This window comes from Cucurbitaria berberidis, assembly GCF_010015615.1.
Source record: "Cucurbitaria berberidis CBS 394.84 unplaced genomic scaffold K460scaffold_7, whole genome shotgun sequence".
NCBI classification, from domain to species: Eukaryota; Fungi; Ascomycota; class Dothideomycetes; order Pleosporales; family Cucurbitariaceae; genus Cucurbitaria; species Cucurbitaria berberidis.
Window position 1 is genome coordinate 841,734 of NW_024468941.1, and position 21,133 is coordinate 862,866.

The 21,133-nt window shown below is 41.8% G+C and overlaps 6 protein-coding genes across 6 annotated transcripts; 3 read left to right on the top strand and 3 right to left on the bottom strand.

Moving 5' to 3' along the window:
* Positions 1–6,047: 6,047 nt before the first annotated feature.
* K460DRAFT_207565 (uncharacterized protein) lies at positions 6,048–8,167 on the top strand. The gene is made up of 3 exons (XM_040927238.1): positions 6,048–6,588; positions 6,646–7,034; positions 7,086–8,167. Exons 1-3 carry the CDS (start codon positions 6,210–6,212, stop codon positions 7,752–7,754), a joined length of 1,437 nt encoding a protein of 478 aa, XP_040782958.1. The 5' UTR covers positions 6,048–6,209; the 3' UTR covers positions 7,755–8,167.
* Positions 8,168–8,179: 12 nt separating this feature from the next.
* On the bottom strand, positions 8,180–13,133 carry K460DRAFT_421354 (uncharacterized protein). Its single transcript, XM_040938135.1, has 2 exons — positions 12,240–13,133; positions 8,180–12,192 (listed from the first exon to the last, which is right to left on the bottom strand). Exons 1-2 carry the CDS (start codon positions 13,053–13,055, stop codon positions 8,581–8,583), a joined length of 4,428 nt encoding a protein of 1,475 aa, XP_040782959.1. The 5' UTR covers positions 13,056–13,133; the 3' UTR covers positions 8,180–8,580.
* Positions 13,134–13,608: 475 nt separating this feature from the next.
* K460DRAFT_207585 (uncharacterized protein) lies at positions 13,609–14,263 on the top strand. Its single transcript, XM_040927239.1, has one exon. The coding sequence runs from the start codon at positions 13,799–13,801 to the stop codon at positions 14,171–14,173; it is 375 nt and encodes a 124-aa protein (XP_040782960.1). The 5' UTR covers positions 13,609–13,798; the 3' UTR covers positions 14,174–14,263.
* A 489-nt stretch (positions 14,264–14,752) lies between these two features.
* Positions 14,753–15,733, bottom strand: K460DRAFT_389938 (uncharacterized protein; the record flags this gene model as incomplete). The annotated part of the gene is made up of 2 exons (XM_040935758.1): positions 14,753–15,525; positions 15,588–15,733. 2 exons carry the CDS (start codon positions 15,731–15,733, stop codon positions 14,859–14,861), a joined length of 813 nt encoding a protein of 270 aa, XP_040782961.1. The 3' UTR covers positions 14,753–14,858.
* Positions 15,734–16,836: 1,103 nt separating this feature from the next.
* On the bottom strand, positions 16,837–17,426 carry K460DRAFT_381206 (uncharacterized protein; the record flags this gene model as incomplete). Its single annotated transcript, XM_040935328.1, has 3 exons — positions 16,837–16,919; positions 16,970–17,264; positions 17,319–17,426. 3 exons carry the CDS (start codon positions 17,424–17,426, stop codon positions 16,837–16,839), a joined length of 486 nt encoding a protein of 161 aa, XP_040782962.1.
* Positions 17,427–18,409: 983 nt separating this feature from the next.
* On the top strand, positions 18,410–19,802 carry K460DRAFT_389940 (F-actin capping protein, beta subunit). Its single transcript, XM_040935759.1, has 5 exons — positions 18,410–18,537; positions 18,587–18,886; positions 18,943–19,022; positions 19,070–19,387; positions 19,441–19,802. The coding sequence occupies exons 1-5, from the start codon at positions 18,512–18,514 to the stop codon at positions 19,512–19,514; spliced, it is 798 nt and encodes a 265-aa protein (XP_040782963.1). The 5' UTR covers positions 18,410–18,511; the 3' UTR covers positions 19,515–19,802.
* Positions 19,803–21,133: the final 1,331 nt, after the last annotated feature.

Here is a 21,133-nt window from a genome sequence, read left to right on the forward strand (position 1 = left end):
ATTTACTTAGTATTTTATTATTTATAAGTAGCTAAAAGGAATAAATACTTAACTATATTTTAAACCTAATTTAGCTTTTATAAGTAGTTAGTATACTTAATAAGCCTAACTAAAGTACTTGCTTTTTTTTAATAATATATTAATAGAGCGCTTTAAAAAATATTAAAAAATTATACTATAATATACTTAAATAATATTTTAATATACTTAAAGGGCACTTGCAAAAATTATATAAAAAAAGTTTATTAAATTTTTATACTATTTAAAAAAGCTAAATTAAATTTAAATTTAAAAAAGTGCGTCTTTGCTACGCATAAAGTCTAGTATTTAAAGTATATTATAAAAATAAAAAAAGTAATTTGCTTAAATTTTAAAAAAATCTAAGTAATTTAAAAGTAAAAGCTATTTACTATAGTATAAAAAGTATAAAAGTTCCTAAAATTTACAAATTTCTACTAAAATTTTATTTTTTAATTTTTTTAAGTAGCAAGGCTGCTATATTTTTTAATAAAAAAAGGCGCTTTATTTTTATAAGGAAAAGCTTAGTAAATAGCTTTTTAAATGCTAAAAAATATTTTTATAGCAGGGCTAGTACTAGCTTAGTAGAATTTTAAAAAAAATATAATTATAAAAGCAGACTACTTTAAATAAGTATTAGAAAAATGCTTATTTTAAATTATAAAAAATATTTTATATTTTATTGTATACTACTTAGTAGCTTTTACTTTAAAATAATAAAACTATATAATTTATAATAAAAAGCTAACTATAGTAGTATAGTACTTAAAAGTATAATTAGCAGAATTTTAAAGTATAAAATGCCTATTTATAATACTAATAAATTATAAAAATTTAAAATATTTTACTACTTTTTATACACTTAGTAAACGCTAGTATAAATAAATAAAAATATTATTTTAGTATAACTTTTATTTATAGTTTTGCCTAGGCCAAATAGCAGCCTGCCTAAATATATTAAGTTAATAAAAATAAAATATTATAATAAAGTTTTTTTAAATATTTTAAGTTATAATACTTATTAGTATAGTAGTAATTTAAAGTAGTAAGGATATAAAAGCTAAACTAAAGCTATAAAAAAGTTATATTTTTATAAATAATTATATATAAGCCTTATAAGACAAAACTATAATTTAAAATAAAATATATAATATTTAGCTTAAAGTAGTATAAAAAAGCAACTAATATTTTTTATTAAAAGTAAAAATTTTATAGTAAATTAAAAACTATATAATTAGCGCGCATAGCATTTTATTATAGAAAAAAGTAATATAAGTACTAGTATAAAAACTATTTATTACTATAATTATTTAGCAGGCTTATAAGTTTAATTTAGCTAAATACTTAGAAAAAAATATAATATTTTAAATAATATAGTATAACTATTATTAGGATAGCATGTCTAAGGACGTTGCCTAGTATATTTAAAACTACTACTATTATAAAACTTATATATTTTAAAAAAAGCAGTAAAAACTATTATAATTTTTATTAATAGCAGACTAGTTTTAATTATAAATTTTTATAAATTTTATAGTAAACCTGCTAGCAAAAAAAAAAAAAGCCCTATACTACTTATTAGTTATTATAAATTACTTTTTTAAATATATTTAATTAAAAATATTAACTTTTATAGCTGCTAAGTACTACGCGGTAGTTTTTTGCAATATATAGTAAAAATTTTATAAATTTTTATTTTTTATTATTACTAACTATAAATTAGACTAGTTAAAGAAGTTTTAGACTATACTATATAAATTTATAAGTATAATGCAGTTTTTTTTTACTGCTTATTATTTTTAAATTAATAGTAGTACAGAAAAAGTAAATTAAAAAGTATAAGTAGTATTAAAAGTAGTAATTTGCTTTAAATAAATTAATTAATCTAATTATTTTTTAGCTTACTAGCTAGCCTTAAATAATAAAAATTTAATAGTAATAAAAATAAGCCTAAATTTTTTTTTTAATAAATATATAGCAGACTTGCTCTAATAAGTGCTAATAAAAAAAAAGAACTAGACTATACTTAAAAAATGTATAATATAATTTTTAAATTACTTAAAATAAAGCATAAAACTAGTATAAACTACTATTTTATTTATATAATAATACTAGTAAAAAGCAATAAACTAAGTGCGTTAGCTAGTAAAGCAATTTTAAATAAAAAACTACATTTAGTTTTCTTTATAAAATATAAAAATAAACTAGTTTAGTAATAAGCTTAACTAGCTATAAGCCTAATATATAGTTATAATAATATTTACTTTTTTAATAGTTACTTTAGACTTACTAAAAGATTTTTATAAAATAGTATATATAGACTTAGTAGAACAAACTATAACTAACTTATTACTAAACTAGAAAAAAAAAAATAGCTAACTAAGTTTAAAGTTTATTTTTAAAAAAGAAAACTCTTCCTTTTATAAATAAGAAATAGAAAAGATTTTTAATATTAAAAATACTAAAAAAATAAATAAAAAAAAAATTTTAATTAAATAGTAAAGCTAGCTAAATTTAACTTAGCAACCTTTAAAAAACGTAAAAAATATAGTAGTATTAAACTACTATTATAAAAAAAAAAAAAAAGAAATATATTACTAATAGAAATAAAAGGCACGCTAAAAAAGGTAGAGTACTATATATTTTTCTAGCTAAAAAAGAGTAAAGGCCGCCCTAGGCCTAAATAAAAAAAAAAATATAAAAGTAAAAAGCTTTATTACAGCTAATAGGCTAGCCTAAGTTAAAATAAAATTCTAAAAAAAAAAAATAAAAAAAATATAAAAGTTAAAAGCTATACTGTAGCTACTTTAAACTAGCCTAAATTAAAACAATAAAAAGCTCTAAATAAAAAAAAAGTAGAAAAAATATAAAATTTAAAAAAAAACTTTACTTTTTTTTATTATAGAAATAGCTAAACTATTAATACTTTTTACTATTATAATTATAGTAAAAGCAAGTTTTTATAAGATGCTAAATAAGCATAGCACAGTTTTACTAAAAAAAAAAAAAAAAAATATTTAAGCCTAAAATAAAGTAGTTTAAAAAAATACTATTTAAAGCTTAAGTTTGCTAGGCAGACGCAGTATTACTAAAATAAAAAAAATTAAAGCAGAAAAAGCTAAATAATAGATTGCTAAAATATTTAGAGCTAAAAAAGTAAATAAAAAAAAAAAAATTTAAACTAGCTTAAAAATAGCGTTGCTAGTAGAAATTAACTAAAAAAAACTAAGGCAAAAGCTAAGCTTAAAGTAAAAGCTAAACTTAAAATAAAAGCTAAATTTAAAATAAAAGTTAAATTTAAAGTAAAAGTTAAACTTAAAGTAAACTTATTAATTTATTTTATACTAAAAAAGGAAAAGACTTTTTAAAAAAAAAATACTTATACTAGTACTAAAAAAAAATAAAGAAAAAATGCTAATTATAAATAATAAATAATTAGTTATAATAGTTACAGAAAAGCTTAAGAAGCTTTTAGTAAACTTAAAAAAAAATTAGCTTATTACTATTATTAATAAAACTAATAAAAAAAACATATTAGAGTGCTTTTATATTATTATGCTAAAAAAACTATTTTAAAGCTAATTTATAAAACCTAATTTATTAAAAAAAACGCATAAAAGCAGATAAACTAGCTTAAATATAGTAAAAAAAAATTTTAAAAAAAAAAAAAAATACTTATATTAATACTAGTAAGTAACATGTTTATAAAAGCCTAAAAAGTATTAAAATAAATATTTTAGCTTCTAATATAAGTATAAATTAAGTTAATAGCTTAATTTATAGTATTTATTATACTATTTATATATACATTTAGTCCTTAACTAGTATAGCTATAAAATAAAATATAAAAAATAATAGCTAAAACTTTTTTTATAGTAGTGCAAGGGAAGTTACTTATAGCTTATTTAAAGCTATAAGCAGTTTAAAATAAAAATAAAGTAATAATATTATAAATAGTAGTATTGTAGATATTCTTATAGTAATAGTGCAGTATATAAAATTATAAATTAAACTAGTAGTACGTACTAGCTATATAATACGCTAAATTAGTACTATAAGTGCCTTAAATAATAATATATAAATTATTATTAAAATTAGACTTGTTGCAGTAGTTTTACTAAGCTTAAAAAATTTAGTAAAAGTTAAAATATATAGCAAAAAAAATATTTTTATATTTATATATTTTTTTACTTTAGTAGTAAACAAAGCATAACTAACTAAGCTTATTTTAGTATTTAGCGTAATTAAATTTTTTTATAATACTAATATACTTAGTGTATATCTAGCCTTAAGTAAGCATTGCCTTAAATTTTTTATTATTAAAATTATTTTTAGTAATATACTATTTAGATTTGCGTACTAGTTTAGCTAAAATACTTAATTAAAAAAAAATTAGCTTTACTATAGCGCTATATAAAAAAATAGTATACATTTTAGCAATAGCTGCTAAAACTACTATAATTACTACTAGGTAAGCTACTACTACTGCTTAAAGTAAAAAATTAAGAGCTAGAAATAAAATTGCAAGTTACTATAGTAAAAAAATAAGTAGTATTATAAGGCTAATATAAAAAAAAAAGCTTATAAAATAAAAGCATAAAAAAAAGTAAAAAAAAAGTATATAAAAGTAGCTCTAAAAAAAAATAATTAAAAAAAAAAAATTATAAGTTTTTACTTAAAAAATTTATTTAAATTTAGTATAAGCTACTATTATAAGTGCGTAAAAGCTAATAATTTTTAAAACTATTTAAAACTTTTTTAAAAAAAAACTATACTAAAAGTACTATAAAAACTTAATAATATTATAACTAGCCTAAAGCTTAAAAAAAAGAAAAAACTTTTTTTAAAAGTAAAAGAGTATATTATAGTTTAAGCTTTAGCTTAAGCTTTAGTATTTATAAACTAAAAACTTTAGCAAACTTTAGTAATAAACCCTTATATAAGTAGCTAGAAATCTCTGTACCTTTTTAAAGTATATAATACTATTATTTATACTTAGAATAGAATAATCCTAAAGCTAGTCTATAATATACTGTCGTTTTATTATTAAATAGCTGCCTAAGCGGTTTTAGCCTTCCTTTAACTACTATACTAAAGCTATAAAACTTATTTTTTATAATAATAAATATAATAATATTAAGCCTATTTATTTTTTTTTTAAGCTATACTAGCGCTTAATTTATAAAATAAAAAAAAAATACTATAACTGCGTACGGCGTTAAAAAGCAGAAAAATTAAAAATACTAGTAATTATAAAGCTTAGCAATTTTATAAAAATATTATATTATATAAAAAAAATTTTACTTATATATTGCGACGCTTTATATTAATTTTAAGCTTATAATAATAACTTCTGCAATTATATACGCTGCAACTGCTACTATATTTAGTATATAGTTAAAAATAATAATTTTTTTTATAGTACTAGAAATAATAATTTTATGCCTGCAATTTTTTATAAAAAAAATAAAATATTATAGTTTAACTATTTAGCAAATTTGCCAGATTTTAACTTAATTAAAAGTATTTAAAATATTATAAAAAAGTATATACAGCAATAGCTTTATGCAATTAATACTATTAGCAAGCTTAAAAAAATTTTATAATTTAAATAAAAAAAAATACAGCAAAAATAAATTTAAAAATAAATTAATAAAATATAATTTTACTATAGCTAAATATTTAAGTACTTTAACTAGCGCGTTAAAACTAGCTTCTAATAAACTACAATACTAAAAAATTAATATATATTAAAATATATATATAATATAATAGCCTTATCTTTAAAACTAGCTCAAAAATCAAGTTTTATATATATTATAATAATTTATAATATTATTTTTAGTAATAGTTTTACTAAAAATAATATAGCGGGGTAATGCAAGCTTAAGCCAACTGTCCGAGTTTTTCTGACCGGGTGGTGGTACCATACCAGGACAACAGTAGCACACGTGATCATGGCGCCAGCAGCCGAGCTGTGTTGACCCCGCGCCCATAGCTCCTCAACGCGCGCGCGCGTTGATTGCACTCTACAACCCAGAGAACGCGCTGGTTGTTGCTCATGGGGACGATTGCAACCTTTCCCTTCTTCTCCTACGCGTAAATGCCGTGAAAAGAACCTGCTCACTACACTCGGCAAACAAGCCGTCGCCACGATTCGTAGCTTGTTGATAGAAGTGCCCTGCCACACCATGGCCCGCGAACGCCCTGGGCCGCAGCCTGCGAGCAGCGACGTGCCATCCCAAGGGAACAGCTCTATCGCAAACACGTCCGCATCCCGGAAGCGCCAGGTCGATTGGGCCGCAGTCGACGCCGACGGCAGCTTTGATGGCTTCACCGTCAAGACAGTGTCTCTCAGCACCCGGCAGAAACCCACAAAGTCGTCACACAAAAAGCAAAAGACGACGACGACCCCGCGTAGTAGACCGAGCGATGGAAACGCAGACGCGCCAACAAAGGCAGACATGGTCCAGCCGAACCCCTACCCAAAAACGAAGCTGAGTGAGGTATATTGCCAGGTAGTCCCTGCAGCATTGTGGGAGAGCACGAGGCGCTACCGCAAATTTACCAGTGTGTAGCTTTGCACTGCATGTCAAACAGTACGGTTTGCTAATCTCAAAGCTGTAGTCGATGGAGTTGAGTTTCAAACCGGACAGGTTATCTACGTCAAGAATAGCGAGGAAAGAGAAGAAGAAGTAGATCACGATGCACCCACCTCGATTCCCCAGTGGTTTGCCTACATTCTTGAGGTGCGCGGTGGAGACGCCGCGCATGTATTCCTGAGGGTGTACTGGGCTTACCGCCCACAAGACTTGCCAGGAGGTCGGCAATCGCATCATGGCGCCAATGAGCTTATAGTCAGTAACCACATGGACATCATCGACGCCTTGTCTGTCGACGGCATTGCCCAGGTGGCTTATTGGGACGAAGATGTAGAAAACGAGTGGCCTGACAAAGATCAATTGTTTTGGCGCCAGAGCCTTGACATCAACAAGCCACGGGGCAGGCGATTGACGGCAAGTCTCGCGTCTTCCAACACCTGCAGTTTGTAACTAATAGACTCCCAGACGCTTAGAACATATTGCGTTGACAAGGCGCCATGCAACCCTGACGAGCCACTCGTCCACTGTCCTTCCTGTAACGAGTGGCTTCACGCACGCTGTCTTGAAGAACAGTCTGTGCAAGACGCGCACAATCAGTACATGCTTTCACAACCAAAAGGCAAAGGCCGCACAAAGGACCCATCTTCCACTCCACTACCCTTTACCGCCAAACTCGTCACGTCAGACTCTGGCAAAACCACACTTACCGTCACACACAAGCGCAAAGGCCAGGAGAATCGGCAGTGGGACGTCGACGTGCAATGCCTCCTTTGCAAGGAGACGGTCGAGAAGGCTGACGACCACTTGCCAGAACGACCGGCGTCCACAGCTCCAATCCCGCCTCAGCATCATGAGGAGGAACTGGATAACATCACTATTGCCCCAGCCGCGAGCAGCTCTGAACAGCCCATCGTTCAACGCTTGGTCTCTTCAATATTTGGCAACGGCCCGCCCGCGCCATTTACAAGCACCACTGAGCCAACGACCAACATAGCGGAACCTGAGTCGGCAACACCAACTCCAGCAAACACCATATCCTCTTCCACTAGTTTCCCGCCCAATGATACCCCGTCCAAACAGTACAGCAAGATTAGTCCCTACAAAGCGCTACTCAATAAATTAAAAGGAACTTGACAGCCGTCGTCCACATTGTGCACCTAGCCATTTCCCATTTCGATGCTAGTTCCGAGTCCAAATTTTGTCACTTTGGTGGTTTTTCTCTTTGGTTCATGAGGGGTTTCGGCGCTTGGTAGCTCTCTCATAATGATGAAAAACAGAATCTCTTTCCGGTCCCATTTCAGTACAGTGGGACTTGTCTTCCCTGCACTTTTTAGCGTTTACCCCCCTGGAGTAATGGGTGCTTTTCTTTCCCTTGGCCACGTATGAAGTTCACGACCTACCCTTTCAGATGAAAAGTTATAAAATAAAAGCTTTCGGATTAGTTAAATACAAGTATAGTCACTAAGAAGAGCAACGACATGCTCTTGCATAAAGGATCCTACACAGTAGCATCAACAGCATTATAATAATAAACATTGGTACATTTATAAATACAATCGAGACAGCCAGCCCACTACATTGTGCGATGATAACTAATGCTTCTCATTTAATACAGACTACTGAGTTTTCGGATTTCTTCTAAAAGCCTAATAAAAGCTTAAAGAGAAAAGGGGTATAATATCCACCCAAGTTTCCCACGCCATGGAAAACGCCGTCGCTGGAAAATGCTATAAACGAACAGAGAGGTTTTGCCCACTTTATACCGTCTTTCGAGTGGGAAACAAAAAAGAAGAACTATTATACTCCGTAATATCCATGCGTACTCCGCCATGTTCCAAACTCTCATACTCTTTGGGATTTTCATCATTTTTCGTCGCTTCAACGAACGCCGTGAGTGCGCTGGGAGAAAGAAAAAAAGGCCGCCATAGAAGGGAAAAGTGCATGTGGTCGGATAATGTGCTCACTCCTTGGGCAACGCTCCCCTCCCGACACGCATCTTCACCAGCAGTCGCGGCTTGTCGCCACCATACTTCTCCACCTTCACCAACCCACTCTTTCCGCTCTTCCCACCCGCCGCACCTGAACCATTCAGCAGCCCATTGGGCTCTGTACTCTGCCTCTTGAACGGCCGCTTGTCATCTCCGTTCTGCAACTTCCGCTTCCTACTGCCCTCGTTAGCAAACTTAGCCAGCAGTTCAGGTGCAAGGCGTAGCTTGACAACCTTGCTCTTCCTGGACTTCTTTTCTTTCGAGGTAGAAGTCGGAGGAGCAGCAGGTCGCGAAGGAGGAGGCACACTCGGTCGTGGCGAGGGGGCAGCGCTCGGCCGCGGGGACGGGGCGGCCGAACCACTGGCCGTCTTGGTCCTGATCTTGAGTTTTGGCGCAGGAAGAGGGATGGGAGACGGGATCATCGGAGGTGTTGCAATAGACGCTGGCACGTTGATTGGTGCCGGTTTTGGTCGCGCCGGTGCAGTCGTAGGTGCAGTCGTAGGTGCCGGAGGAGGGACTGTCGGGCGTGGCACGGGGGTCTGTACGACTGGTGCTGGAGTCGCTGCCTTCTTCGGTGGCATAAGCGGAATATCTGGGGTCGACGCTCGAGATTCTGTCATAGCAGCGACAGGCGGAGGGGCAGGTGAGGCCCTTGTCGACAGCGGTGCAGGAGATGGAGAATGATGAATCGTCGGTGAAAAGACTATAGACTGTGCCCTAGACTTTACCAGAGCTGGTTCGACCGGCGGAGGCGGAGATGCTGCAGTAGGCTTTGACTTGTTTGCACTAATCTTAAGAGACAACCTAGGCAACGGTACGGGCAGTGGCTGTGGCTGTTGAGCAGGTGCTTCCCTAGGTCTTTGAGCCAGAGCTTCTGCGACCAGTGGCCGCGTCGGCCTATACCGGACTTTGTCAGTCTGCCAAAAGCGCATCTCTGCCTTTCCGAGATGCTCCACTTTCCAGTAGCGCGGGAGGCGTAGTTTGACTGGAAGCATGTTCCGCCTCTGGTTATCAAACACCATGTCACAGAAGTCTAGAAGCTCAGACATGTTGCTCGTGGACAAGGTTGTTGAGTTCAAGGCTTCTTCCAGTGCCAGTCGGAGTGTCTGGTTGTTCTGCAAATCGCTCTTCAGGCCCCTAAGAGCACCTGACAAGTTCTGGCGGGCAAGGGCCGATGCGCGATCGGAACTGTCGACTTCGTTCTCGACAACAAGAGAATCGGCAGAAGTATCCGCTGGCTTCTCGGGTGCGTAAACGTCGCCAGTAGCAACCTGTCCGACGGCAATGCCAAAGATGCGGAGCAGTTGTTTTCTGAAGTAAGGCGAGGGATCAGACCGGATCTCGTGAATGAAGAACCTCAATACAGTGTCTTTGCGGAACAATCCCAAGCGAATAAGACATTCCCACGCGTTTAGGCGCACGTTGTCCGCGTTACCGAGTTGGGCATATTGCAGAAACTCCGTAGGTCTGAAAGGTGTCACTCGATTGATAGTCAGCTTCATCGCACAATCGAGGGCGGTGGTAGTGTAGATGTTTTGATATGTAGGAATCCACTCATCGAGGCGCTGGTGGCGTGTGAGCTCTCCGATCGCCTTATCAGTGAACTCTTGTTCCTCGGCCCACTCTTGATGATTAAGATCGAAATTTGTGCTACTTTTAGCACTGGTAAGACACTCCGCCAGGCACCGCATCAACGTCGAAATGTAGTGATCATCGCTGTAATCATTTCCGCGGTTGTCATTGTATCGCACGACATCGAGAAGGAAGCGTTTGGCCTCCATAGGAGCTTTGCCGTCCTCGCCTTTGATCTTGGCAATAGCTTTAGGGATGGCACACTGAATGAGATACAAGCTTCGATCAGAAAAGTCGTTCGAGCGTGTCATCGGTGATCCGGGTAAGCAAAACAGCTCGCGAAAAGCTTTCTTCAAATGGAAAAGGCCAACCCATTCCGTTCGCTTCAGCGCGCTTTGCGCCATAACTTCGGCAGCCATGGTTCGTATGCCGTGGAAGTATCGACCGTCCATTAAAGTCTTGACAAGGAAAGTGGAGATGAGCTTGTGGCCCTCCTTGTTGGCAAGAAACTGTATAGACTCGGCCTGTGCAACTACATCCTTATCTTGTTGCAGCTGCGAGACATACATGTACGATGGCATGTCGTTGATGTTGACTTTGCATAACCACTCAAAATCTGCATCGACTCTGATCCACTCGTATGCTTCTTGCTCTTGTTTGGCTTCATCCTCAGCGGGCCAGTCATCGAGCCGCCACTCGTTGTGCTCTTCTGGTGTTGTGAAGAGATCACCCAACATGTAGAAGGTGACATCCTCTTGCGTCTCGCCTGAGGTGTCAAGCCCGGCGGCTGCGGCCATGCGCTCCTTATTCAAACGGTTTCTCTTCAGCCGCTTGTACTTTGTATTGTAGGGTATCTCAACCTTGACGTTGGACGAGTTAATGTCAACAATGTGCTCGTACGGTGTTCCATCTGCTTCGTGTATCCGAATGGTCATTGGGCCCACAAAGGTTGAAGACTCTTTCGGTGGACGATAGTCGTGTGCCTTCTCTTTTGCTTCTCGCATAAAATCTTCCGCGGCAAGAGGCGGCTCGATTGTGGTAACTGTTGAGTCGGCCTGAGTCTGTCGAATCTGGAGTTGTACAACCTGCTTCTTCTTGTTGAAGGAAGGGAAACATTCGAACGTGGGACATCCAGAGCCTACGACCCACTGATTGAAGAATGATTCGAGTTTCTGGTGGCCAACTTTTTCACATATGTCCAGGAAGTCATCTGTGGCAATAGCGCCATTGGAGTACTTTCCTTGACGAGCATTGAACAGCATACGGTAGAGGCACCTATCGACGCCGTTCTTCCCGCTCTGCTTGACCAGTCGGTTATGAAGAACTGAGAGAACCATCAGCGACTTGAGCTCCATGAATTCCTGTTCGCTAGGGTCCAACTGCAGATATTCTCCGAGTTGCAGCAGAGACGGCCGTTTCCGGTCCATTTGGATGACTTTGTCAACCATGAGCTTTTGCCGAAAGCGCCAGTCGTTCCGGCCGAAGAGCTCGCGGAGGTAGAGTTCTGCCATGAACCAGGAGCCTCCAACAACTATCCAGTAGTCTTCCGGATTGTGCGCGACAACATCTACGCCTATCCATTGGCTGGCTACAGCATGCACCAAGACTCTTGTAGTGTGCTCCATCGGCTCCCAAACAGTTTCCGGGAAAAGTAGTCGAGAGCTACAGATTGAGAAAGAGGCCGTGTGCGTCGTATCGCATTCTAGGTCGTCCACGAATGCGAGTTTGTATGAATTCCCAAATGCATAGCTCTGAAAACGCTCAGTGAAGCTATCAAGAGCCCTAGCTAGCATCATGGCGCTGTTTCGCACCTCATCTTCCTTGCCTGGCAGACAGAAAGCATGGACCTTGATTGCGTTTTCTCCCAGGCGCTCATCGTCGGCAAGGTCGCGGTATTCGGAAAGATCGACGTGTTCGAAGGGCCCAATGACGAAACCGATATGCTGGGGAAGGACTAGGGTGTCGCAACTGAAGCTTGCCGTCTTTCGAGAAGCATCGGCTGGATCTGAAATCTATACATAGTTAGCGCCAAACGGGATACAATTCTGCATGTACTTACATCGTCCGTCAGTGTACCAGAGCAGATGACTGACATCTCCATGGCCTTCTCCTCTTCAGACAGGTCCACGTGGTCATCATCCGCATCGAGCATTACGCTGTCAGCTTTCTCAACCCCGTTCGTCAGCGGTTGCCCACTTGCGCCCGTTGGTGGAGCTTTGCAGAGCGCATCTCCAAGGGTCCGTGGGTAGCGAATGGAGACCTCGAAAAGGCACCTGGTTTCACCATCATCTATGCACGGAAACAGGCACGACGAGGCGCCGGGAAAGGGTGAGTTGCGGGTGTAGGCGTGGGGGAAGCGTGGATCTCCGTCTTCGACCCCGGCGAAATGTAGCGCGTCCCGGAAGTCATCCAGCTCGTATTCAATCTCCAGCTTCAGCGGCGCATAAAAAGTGCCCTGAGCATCGTCGGCCATGCCAGCCTCTGATGGCTTCACTTCCCGAATCTTGATTTTGGTGGGGATGATAATGACAAGCTCATCCTCCCTGTCCACCACATGTCGCGCTATCCGCTCCTTCGCAAAGTGATACTGCTCGAGGCCGGTGCCGGGATATAGCGTCAGGCGTTGGTGGAGGTTCGAGTAGCTAAAGGCCGCCTTCTCTCCTTCGACCTTGATGCCCGTTGGCTTGAGCTGCCGACAGTTCAGTACGACTTCTCGCAAATGCGGTTTATCGGGCTGGATATCGAGCGTGGTCCTTCCTTTGACTCGGCGCGGAGAAAAGCTGATGTCGAGCTCAACCTGCTGCTTCAGCAGAGTGAACGAGTCGCCCGTCGAGGAGTCATCCAGCGCGGAGGCCATCTCGAGGGGCGCCATCATGGGCGACGCAAGCGAACTTGCTCCCAAAGCTTCGGTCGTTGAGAATCGTGGTCGATGGTTGTGCTTGTCGGTTGGCAGAGTCGCTACGCGTGGTACGGAAGTCGCGACAATGAGTTGGTAGGTCCGAGCTCAACTGTGGAGCGGAGCGCCTTCCGCAGCCACGCTAACCTTTCACTTCACGACGTCACTCTCAAAGCTTAACAGTTACAGAGTAAAAGTAGGGCTCTCTCGCAGAACAAACTATCATATCTCTGCATGCCCGCGCCCGACCTACCGCTCACTTTTCTACACAGCTAGACTTAGCGACTCTCTTGATTCAGCTAACCATCACAGCACTGTCCACTCGATCATCATGTCACTAGAGTCGTAAATATGATCATACATCAACACTCCTTCAACGGTACTCTTTAGACAAGCTGGTTTGTGGTAGATAAGCCGCCCATTTGCATCTTCTCTGATTGCTCAGACTGGAGTCAGCGAAACATACTCATACATCGCCTTCCAGGGCTTGTTTCTATTACACAATCTCTAAACTGCGTCAGCAAGCTCTACTCATACCTCTATCTATCCCTTTGACTCAAAGCCTTTTGCACAGTCAATACCTTAATACAAACTATAAATGCCGTTTCTTGATATTTCTCACTTCATCTTCTTCTTCTTCATCATATCAGTCCTCCAATTCGATCCACAATACCTCTTCGAGAATCGCATACCACTCGCATACCTATTCAAGCTTACCCGCCATGATCATCCCTCTCATCTGCTTTCAAGGCAAAGTATACTGGGCCGCTTGCAAATGCCTCAAGGAGGCCCTCGATTATCGCTGTGGCCGCCATCCATATTGTCTCTGTCACTATAACCCAGTCACATTCATTTTCACGCTCAGCTTCAAACCAGTAATAGGATATTTACGTCGGTTGCCAAATGGTACGATAACGGGGGATTGCGATGAATGTAGGAAAAGGAAGGACAGGAAAGTGGTGGTAGAAGAGGATTCGCGGACTGGGACTGGAGAGCCAAAGAGAGATGAGGGCAAGGAAAAAGTGGACGATAAGGATTCGCAAACCCTGCCTGGAGAGTCAAAGAAAGATGACACGGGTAAGGATACGAACGGTTAGTGGTTCAGCTTTTGATGATTAGGCAGGGAGCTTGCTCGACTCACTTCTTTCCCTTTAGCGCAATCCCCATCAAATACCTATGTAGATCTCACTTTTTAAAGACCATGCTGCGAAGTTTCTCTTTTGCTTCCATATGGCTTACCTCCACATCAGTCTATGCCTCAGCACTCCACAGCACTTTCTTCTGTTTCACGTTACACGCGAGTAGTGATCTTCACATTTGGCTTCCAACCTCGTAACATAGCTGCCATTTTCCTCCCTCCTTCTCTGCCACAGGCTTTTGAATAGGCTTTGCTTGAGGAACCGTTACATCGAGCCTACCTAGCCCCACCAAAACGGCCTAAGGAATGAAAGACAAACCCGCTGGATCTATTCAAGTTGTACAGCATCTTTCGGGAACGGCGTGTCAGAAGCTCCAGCTTACAGAATGAATCTAGCTGAAGCACCCTGATCCGTGTAAGCGAGAAGGTGTGCAGGGTGTAAAGAGGAACTTCGGTTTTTTGAAAAGGGAGGTTAGAAGATGGTTGAGACCGAAATGAAATGAGGGGCTACAAAATTTATTGAGGAATAAATCAGATCGTGAGTTTCGTTTGCATAGATACTAGATAAAAGGGCGTCCGTTCTGACCACATAATCCAAGCCAGTGTCACAACCTAGACACCCCAAACCTACTCTCTGACATAATCTATTCTTTCCACTTCCCACTCCACGCCTTCCTCTCCTTCTTCGGCCGCTCCTGTTTCAGCTCACCTGAAGTCCCATAAAACTTCCTCGGCCACAAGTTCAACCCAATCTTCTCTCCTTGCCCAACAGGCAAACCGGCATGAACTAATCGCCGATCCCCATTCCCCTGCTCATCAAGATTAACCCAAAACACCGCGTTACCCTGTATAGGCTTGAACTTCACCCCCTTTTCCACTCCACCCATCTCGCCCCTCGCCACTTTCCCGCCGTACAGCTTCTCCAAGTCACGAGCAGCGTGAGGGTCAGAGTGCGACGGTTCCACGAGCGGGAAGTAAGTGTAACCTTCAGTACAGTTATCACGCAGAAATACGAAGAACGAAGCGACGCGATTGAATAGTCGATCCGAGCCATCGTTCATGATCTGGTGCTCGGGCCAAAAGTCCGTGTGTAGGTCGTACTTTTGGGAAGGGAAGTAGCGCACCAGTTGCGGGACGGAAAACGGTTCGTGCGGGAGCATCATGCTGCCCATGAAGGTGCGCGCGCGGCCCAGTATACACTCAACAAGTGGATTGTCCATAGGCAACGGGGCGGATTGCGAGGTTCGGCCTGTAACTTGGGTGTTGGCGCCGCGCGAGCGGGATATGAAGGATTCTGCAAACTCGTTGGAGCTGCGGTGCGCTGTTAGCGAGAGACTGCAAACAGTCTTTCTAGAAGGGAGGGAAGTGTGTACCCTAGAATGATGAGCTCCTCGGCTTCCTGAGAAGACGTGAAATTGTTGATGTATAACACTAGCGGGTCGAGAGATATGATCTCGCTTGTATATTGATGCTTCTCGCATGCTCTGAGAAGTTCGTCTGGGCTCAATTGCTCTTCCATATGCACTGCACCTCCAGGAATAGGAGCTTCTGTGAGGTAGGGCTGAAAATGTGCAGGTAAGTACGGCAGGACAGTCGGTAGAAGCCATTGTTGCAATTGACCGGACCAGTATAGAGAGAGGGCGAGAGGGAAGAGGGAAAGGGTGAAGAGTGCTGGGATTCCGAACGAGGACTGAAGGGTTGTAAGAGAGCAAGTGTCTACGATGATAGATACAGCTTACAGGTCGTGACCATGCCTTCGAACGTGAAGGCTTTGCGCCGTTCGGTGACTTCATCTGTACATGGCTGAGCCTCGCCATCTCAGCTGTTTACAGCATTCAATTGTATTCGATCAGAATCAAGGAGCGACATGGAATCGATTGCAGCAAGTACAAAAGCCCGTACTTGAAGCCGCTTGGTAACTTGTTCTGCCCTTGCTTGGCAAAGAGACACATTGGCTGTTATTTCGGAACACGTAACGGACTACTCGCGTTAGCATTGGATAGAATTCAGTAGCCCGAAACCCACGTTATGTAGCTATATGAGGTGTGAGGGGTTCAAGTCGGGTGATGCAGGTTTGAGAGTCCGGGGTAATATCCAGATCAGGGCACCCTTGTACATGAATATATTGCCCCTCATATAGCGACATCCATTATCTGCAGTAATCAGCGTACATGTAATCACAGTGAAAAGGTCAATAGATGTTGAAGATTGAAGTCCGTTGATTCGCGGCTGATAATCGTGAGAGTAGCCAACTTGCGTTGATGAAGTCATGTCGCGTCGACTGCCCCAATCGTGAAACCCGCATCCCCGTGCAATGCCGCTGCATAGTCAACGCCAAGAACTCTCTTTGATATGCATACCAATGCCTCCAGCCGTTTCGTCACCACCAAGCCTTCCCAAAGTATGCAACCACCCTGATCACCCTCAAGCAGTGCAGACCTCCAAAAACGCCAGGCAGAACGAAGAGCGAAAGGTAGACAAGAGAAAAGAGGGCTTACCATTTCAACGCCATGAGAGCATCAGATCGTGAGAGATGATAGCGAGAACGTCGAAATGTGCCTGTGACATTAGAACTGGGGCTAATAAGGCGAAAATGCTGCTTACCTCGAGACTCAGGGGAATCTAGACTTCGTCCTCAATATCCTCCATGGGTGCGACGTCGAGCTTGACGTCCTGAGGCTCCTCAGGCTCAGACTTGACGTTGGCTGTTATTGGATGAGCATTGGACAACCGCGTAGGAGAAAAGTGTACTCACTCTCGTCATCGGATACCTTCTTGCCACGGCCCTTCTTCTTGGGAGAAGCATCGCCATCGACGTCCTGCTTCTTGGCAGCGCGCTTACGAGGGGTTTTCTTGGGGGTAGCTTCGCCCTCCTCGCCCTCCTCGTTCGCAGCGGTGGCCTTCGTCTTCTTGGCGCCGCCCTTCCTAGGGGTAGTAGGAGCAATAGCATCGGTGCCTGCCGACAACTTGGCCCGGATCTTGGCCCACGCGTTGCTGGCGGAGCGAGGGTTGCCCATACTAGCAAAGGCTGCCAGCTTATCGTAATCGATCTGCAGTTGTTAGTGAAGCCTATTGTGGGGGTGGAACAAGCTGGCAAAACATACGTCAGGAGGACCGGACTTGAGGGACTGCATGGCCCAACAAAGCAGCTGAAGCTCACGCTCGCTGAATTGAGGAGAAGCAGCGCCACTAGACTTGTCGTTGTCAGACATAGTTGCTGTCGATGATAGAGATTGTAGGAGAATGTTGGAAGATGCAAGGATCTGAAGTTATGACAAGCGCCGACGGTGAGAGACGGTCTGAGTACGGTGGTGGAAGAAGAGAGAAGACGCCGAATGAGAGGGAAATGGAGGTTTATATGTGTGCGGAGCAGCTCGCTAACGTGATGCTACAAGTAGGTAGTAAGTGAAGGTGAATGCGCAAAAGTGCCATCGAATGGCTGCTGACATCGTTTCAAAACAGCTTCACCTCAAGCCCGATGACTCGCTGACAGAGAAAATGCTGCAAATCCACGGCACAGGTGTGCATGGCGCAAAGTGAAGGTGAGTCTAATGTCGCCATCCCACGTAGAGCACTACCATGATGAAGTACAGAGCAATGTGTAGGAACAGCTGCATGTTTCAGGTGGTGTTAATTAGCCGGAGGGTGAGGATGGTGAGTTCGTTCCATACGATAGTTCTACGTGTATGAGCCCACGGTGACCGTCTCCCTCAAGAAGGAATATAGTGTTTTGAAATCCTCAGGACGGCCTGTCATGTCGCATACTATGCTCTGATTGTGAACATGAATTGAGACCGGGCGCAGTTCTGTAAAGAGCGACACAAGCTCCTAAGACATATAGATCACCTTGAGAAATCTCCATCTAGTTCTTCCAGATCCATTGTAAGCCGGATCGATATGTTACCGGCAATTTACAGGAGGGGGTGTCCTAGACAGGTGGAGTGAAAGCCAGTTCTGAGGTGCGTAGACGTGGGCAACTACGCATCGCCGTCAAGGAAATCGTGAACGAGGCCGTGCTGCCCCATCTCATTTCGGCAGCTCATCTTCCAAGGTTATCAACAACGCCTAATCCCTCATTCGGTGTCATAAAGAGGACAAGAGGTGAGGTTGAGAAGCGGTTGGACGCGATACCAAGATGGGCAATCTTCCCCATGACTCGCGCAACGGCAGGCCCACCAAGACGCCCGAGCCGCCGACAACAGAGCCCTGGGAGATTGAGGGGCCAGGTCTCGGAGCTAAGTATCCAGTACATCCCACCCTAAACACTTCAGAGAGACACGCCACATACACGAGCAGCATGGCGGATCCTATAGATAGCGCTCTGTAAGCTCAAAGCTTTGTTCTGCAAGGTGTTCCCAGCTAACCACTCCAGCGACCTCCTCCGTCGACTCAACCCCAAGGACGTTAAGCGCAATGTCGACCACATCATTGAGCTAAATCCTGCGCTCGAAGAAGACCTCCTCGAATCCGTCGACATCCCGCTTACCGTAAAGAAATGTTCCAAGACCAAACGCGACTTCCTTTGCTGCGATTACAACCGTGACGGCGACAGCTGGCGAAGTCCATGGAGCAATGAGTTTGAGCCGCCAATCGAAGAGGGTGTCACGCCTAGTGATCGTGTCCGTAAGATGGAAGTCAAGGCAAATGAGGCATTCGATGTGTATAGGGAGCTGTGAGTTTCAATACAATACTGAAGGAGCGTCGTACAGTGTAGGCTGACGTGGGTAGATACTTTGAGGGCGGCATATCGAGTGTCTACCTCTGGGATATGGATGATGGCTTTGCAGGCTGTGTGCTGTTGAAAAAATGTGGGTGCATAATTTCCATACAACTATGCCTATGCTGACTTGAACAGCCGTCAACCCCACCCCCAAGAGCTCCGGCAGCTGGGACAGCATACACGTCTTCGATGCCCAAGACCGCGCTCGCACCGCCCACTACAAGCTGACTTCCACTGTCATTCTTTCCCTCGGTACCGACTCCGAAGCGCTCGGCGGTCTAGACCTCTCGGGCAACATGGTCCGCCAAGTGGAAGCCGACATGGCCGTCGAGGACGATACCTCGCACGTTGCCAACATTGGCAAGATGGTCGAAGATATGGAGCTGAAGATGCGAAACCTACTGCAAGAAGTCTATTTTGGCAAGGCGAAGGACGTTGTTGGTGATTTGCGAAGTATGAACCACATGAATCACTGACGTAGATGATCTTGCTGACAGAGTTCATAGGTATCCCACCGTTAAGTCAGACGAATAGAGATCGGGCGACACAGAGGGAGATGATCAACAGCATGGGTCGGTAGGATCCATTGCGATTTACAGGCGCGGCAGTATGAACGACATGGACGACTGCAAATGAATATCAAGTGCCACAGGCCGCTCAGGTTACTGACTGAATGCCTGGTGCCTCGAGGCCACAATACAAAAACCGGGTTTATTACAACGTTCTGTATAGTTCCTTCCGTGACTTTTCTCGAACAAAGTTGTGTTGGCCCAGTACCTCTGACTGTGGAAATGGAGATCACAAGACATATGTTCAGATAATTATGAGCATAGCATAGCAATCCTAATGGGCTGAACAGCCACACAGCTTCTTAGTAAATTAAGTGCTGATAGGTGTGGTGCCTCGACGCCTTCGCGAAGATGCTGTGCCAACTCCCGAAGTGGATTGGCGTCGATTCCATCGCCGTGCGGCCAGCCCTGGAGGACGCGACCGTCCCATTCTTCTCCCTCTCGTGTTTCCCTCTCACATCGACATAGAGCACCTTTTTCATTTCATTTCCCATTATTAAATTTGCATTCAAGGTCTTCTGAATGCTGGCTGCGCAACATTATTTAAGTCGCATCGGTAGAAACATACCTAGGCGTCGCAAATCTCCGGTTACCTCGCTGCGCAGATCTTCCGTACCTCATCTTTGCCCCACTGCTATCTTACCGGGTATATGACCCCCATTAGACTTCTAATTTGTAGCCATCTCGAATACGGTCCACGACCAGTCGAACCCCACTGTTTAGCATTCACTCGCCTTACCATCGACATCATCTGCGTCTTTAAGATGTGCCAGGAGCATCATAGCTCCGTACGTGCAGCAGCCTACCTATCAATGTCGGCTAGCTTCGTGAGAGCATGCAAATTGATCTACCTCTTAGACGCCGGGTTGGATCTCAGAGCCAGTAACACTCATGCAGTCATCTCGGCAGCCTTGCACTTCCGGGAGTTTCATTTAGATGCATGCAATCTTTGCTACGCCTCCTCCGCAAAAACGCCCAATCTACGATACTCTACAATCGCTACGATAATTAGAGCTTCCTCGTTGTCCGACCCAGTTTTCAGCTAATTGAGTCTCCTGACACCGAGTACGCAGATTGACTACTTGCCACACTCCTTGATCGTCAGGCGTAGCGGGCTCATCCCGTTGTCAAAGTATCTCGACATGGTAAGCTAGCTAAAATCGCAGCCTACAACGCGTTATACGACAGCCCCATAGGATCATAGAAGAGTAGGGATCAGTCTCCAAAGAACAGCCACAGATAACCAGAGCACGTTTTCAATATGTACACTACTCGCAACACAATGACAGCCTCATAAGGCCAACTACCTGATAGGCAGCAATCTGGCGTATGCGCTCACTTTCAACTCGGTTCCGCAAATGAAACTCTCTCAAAGGAATCAAATACAAACGCGATAGCGAGCGAGTTTTTCCGGGCAGTGCTCGAACAGGCAGTCTATGACGGCCATCAAACCTTCACACACCGCGCTCGCTACAGTCGATTCCTAGATGACAGATGTCTACTGCAATCCTTCGAATATACGAGCTATCGATAAACCCAGGGTTGCAACATATACCGGTGGCACTAGGAGGTCAATGACCCTTGAGACAATCCAAAGATGACACTCTTCGGTTCCTTCCTCCTACTTGGA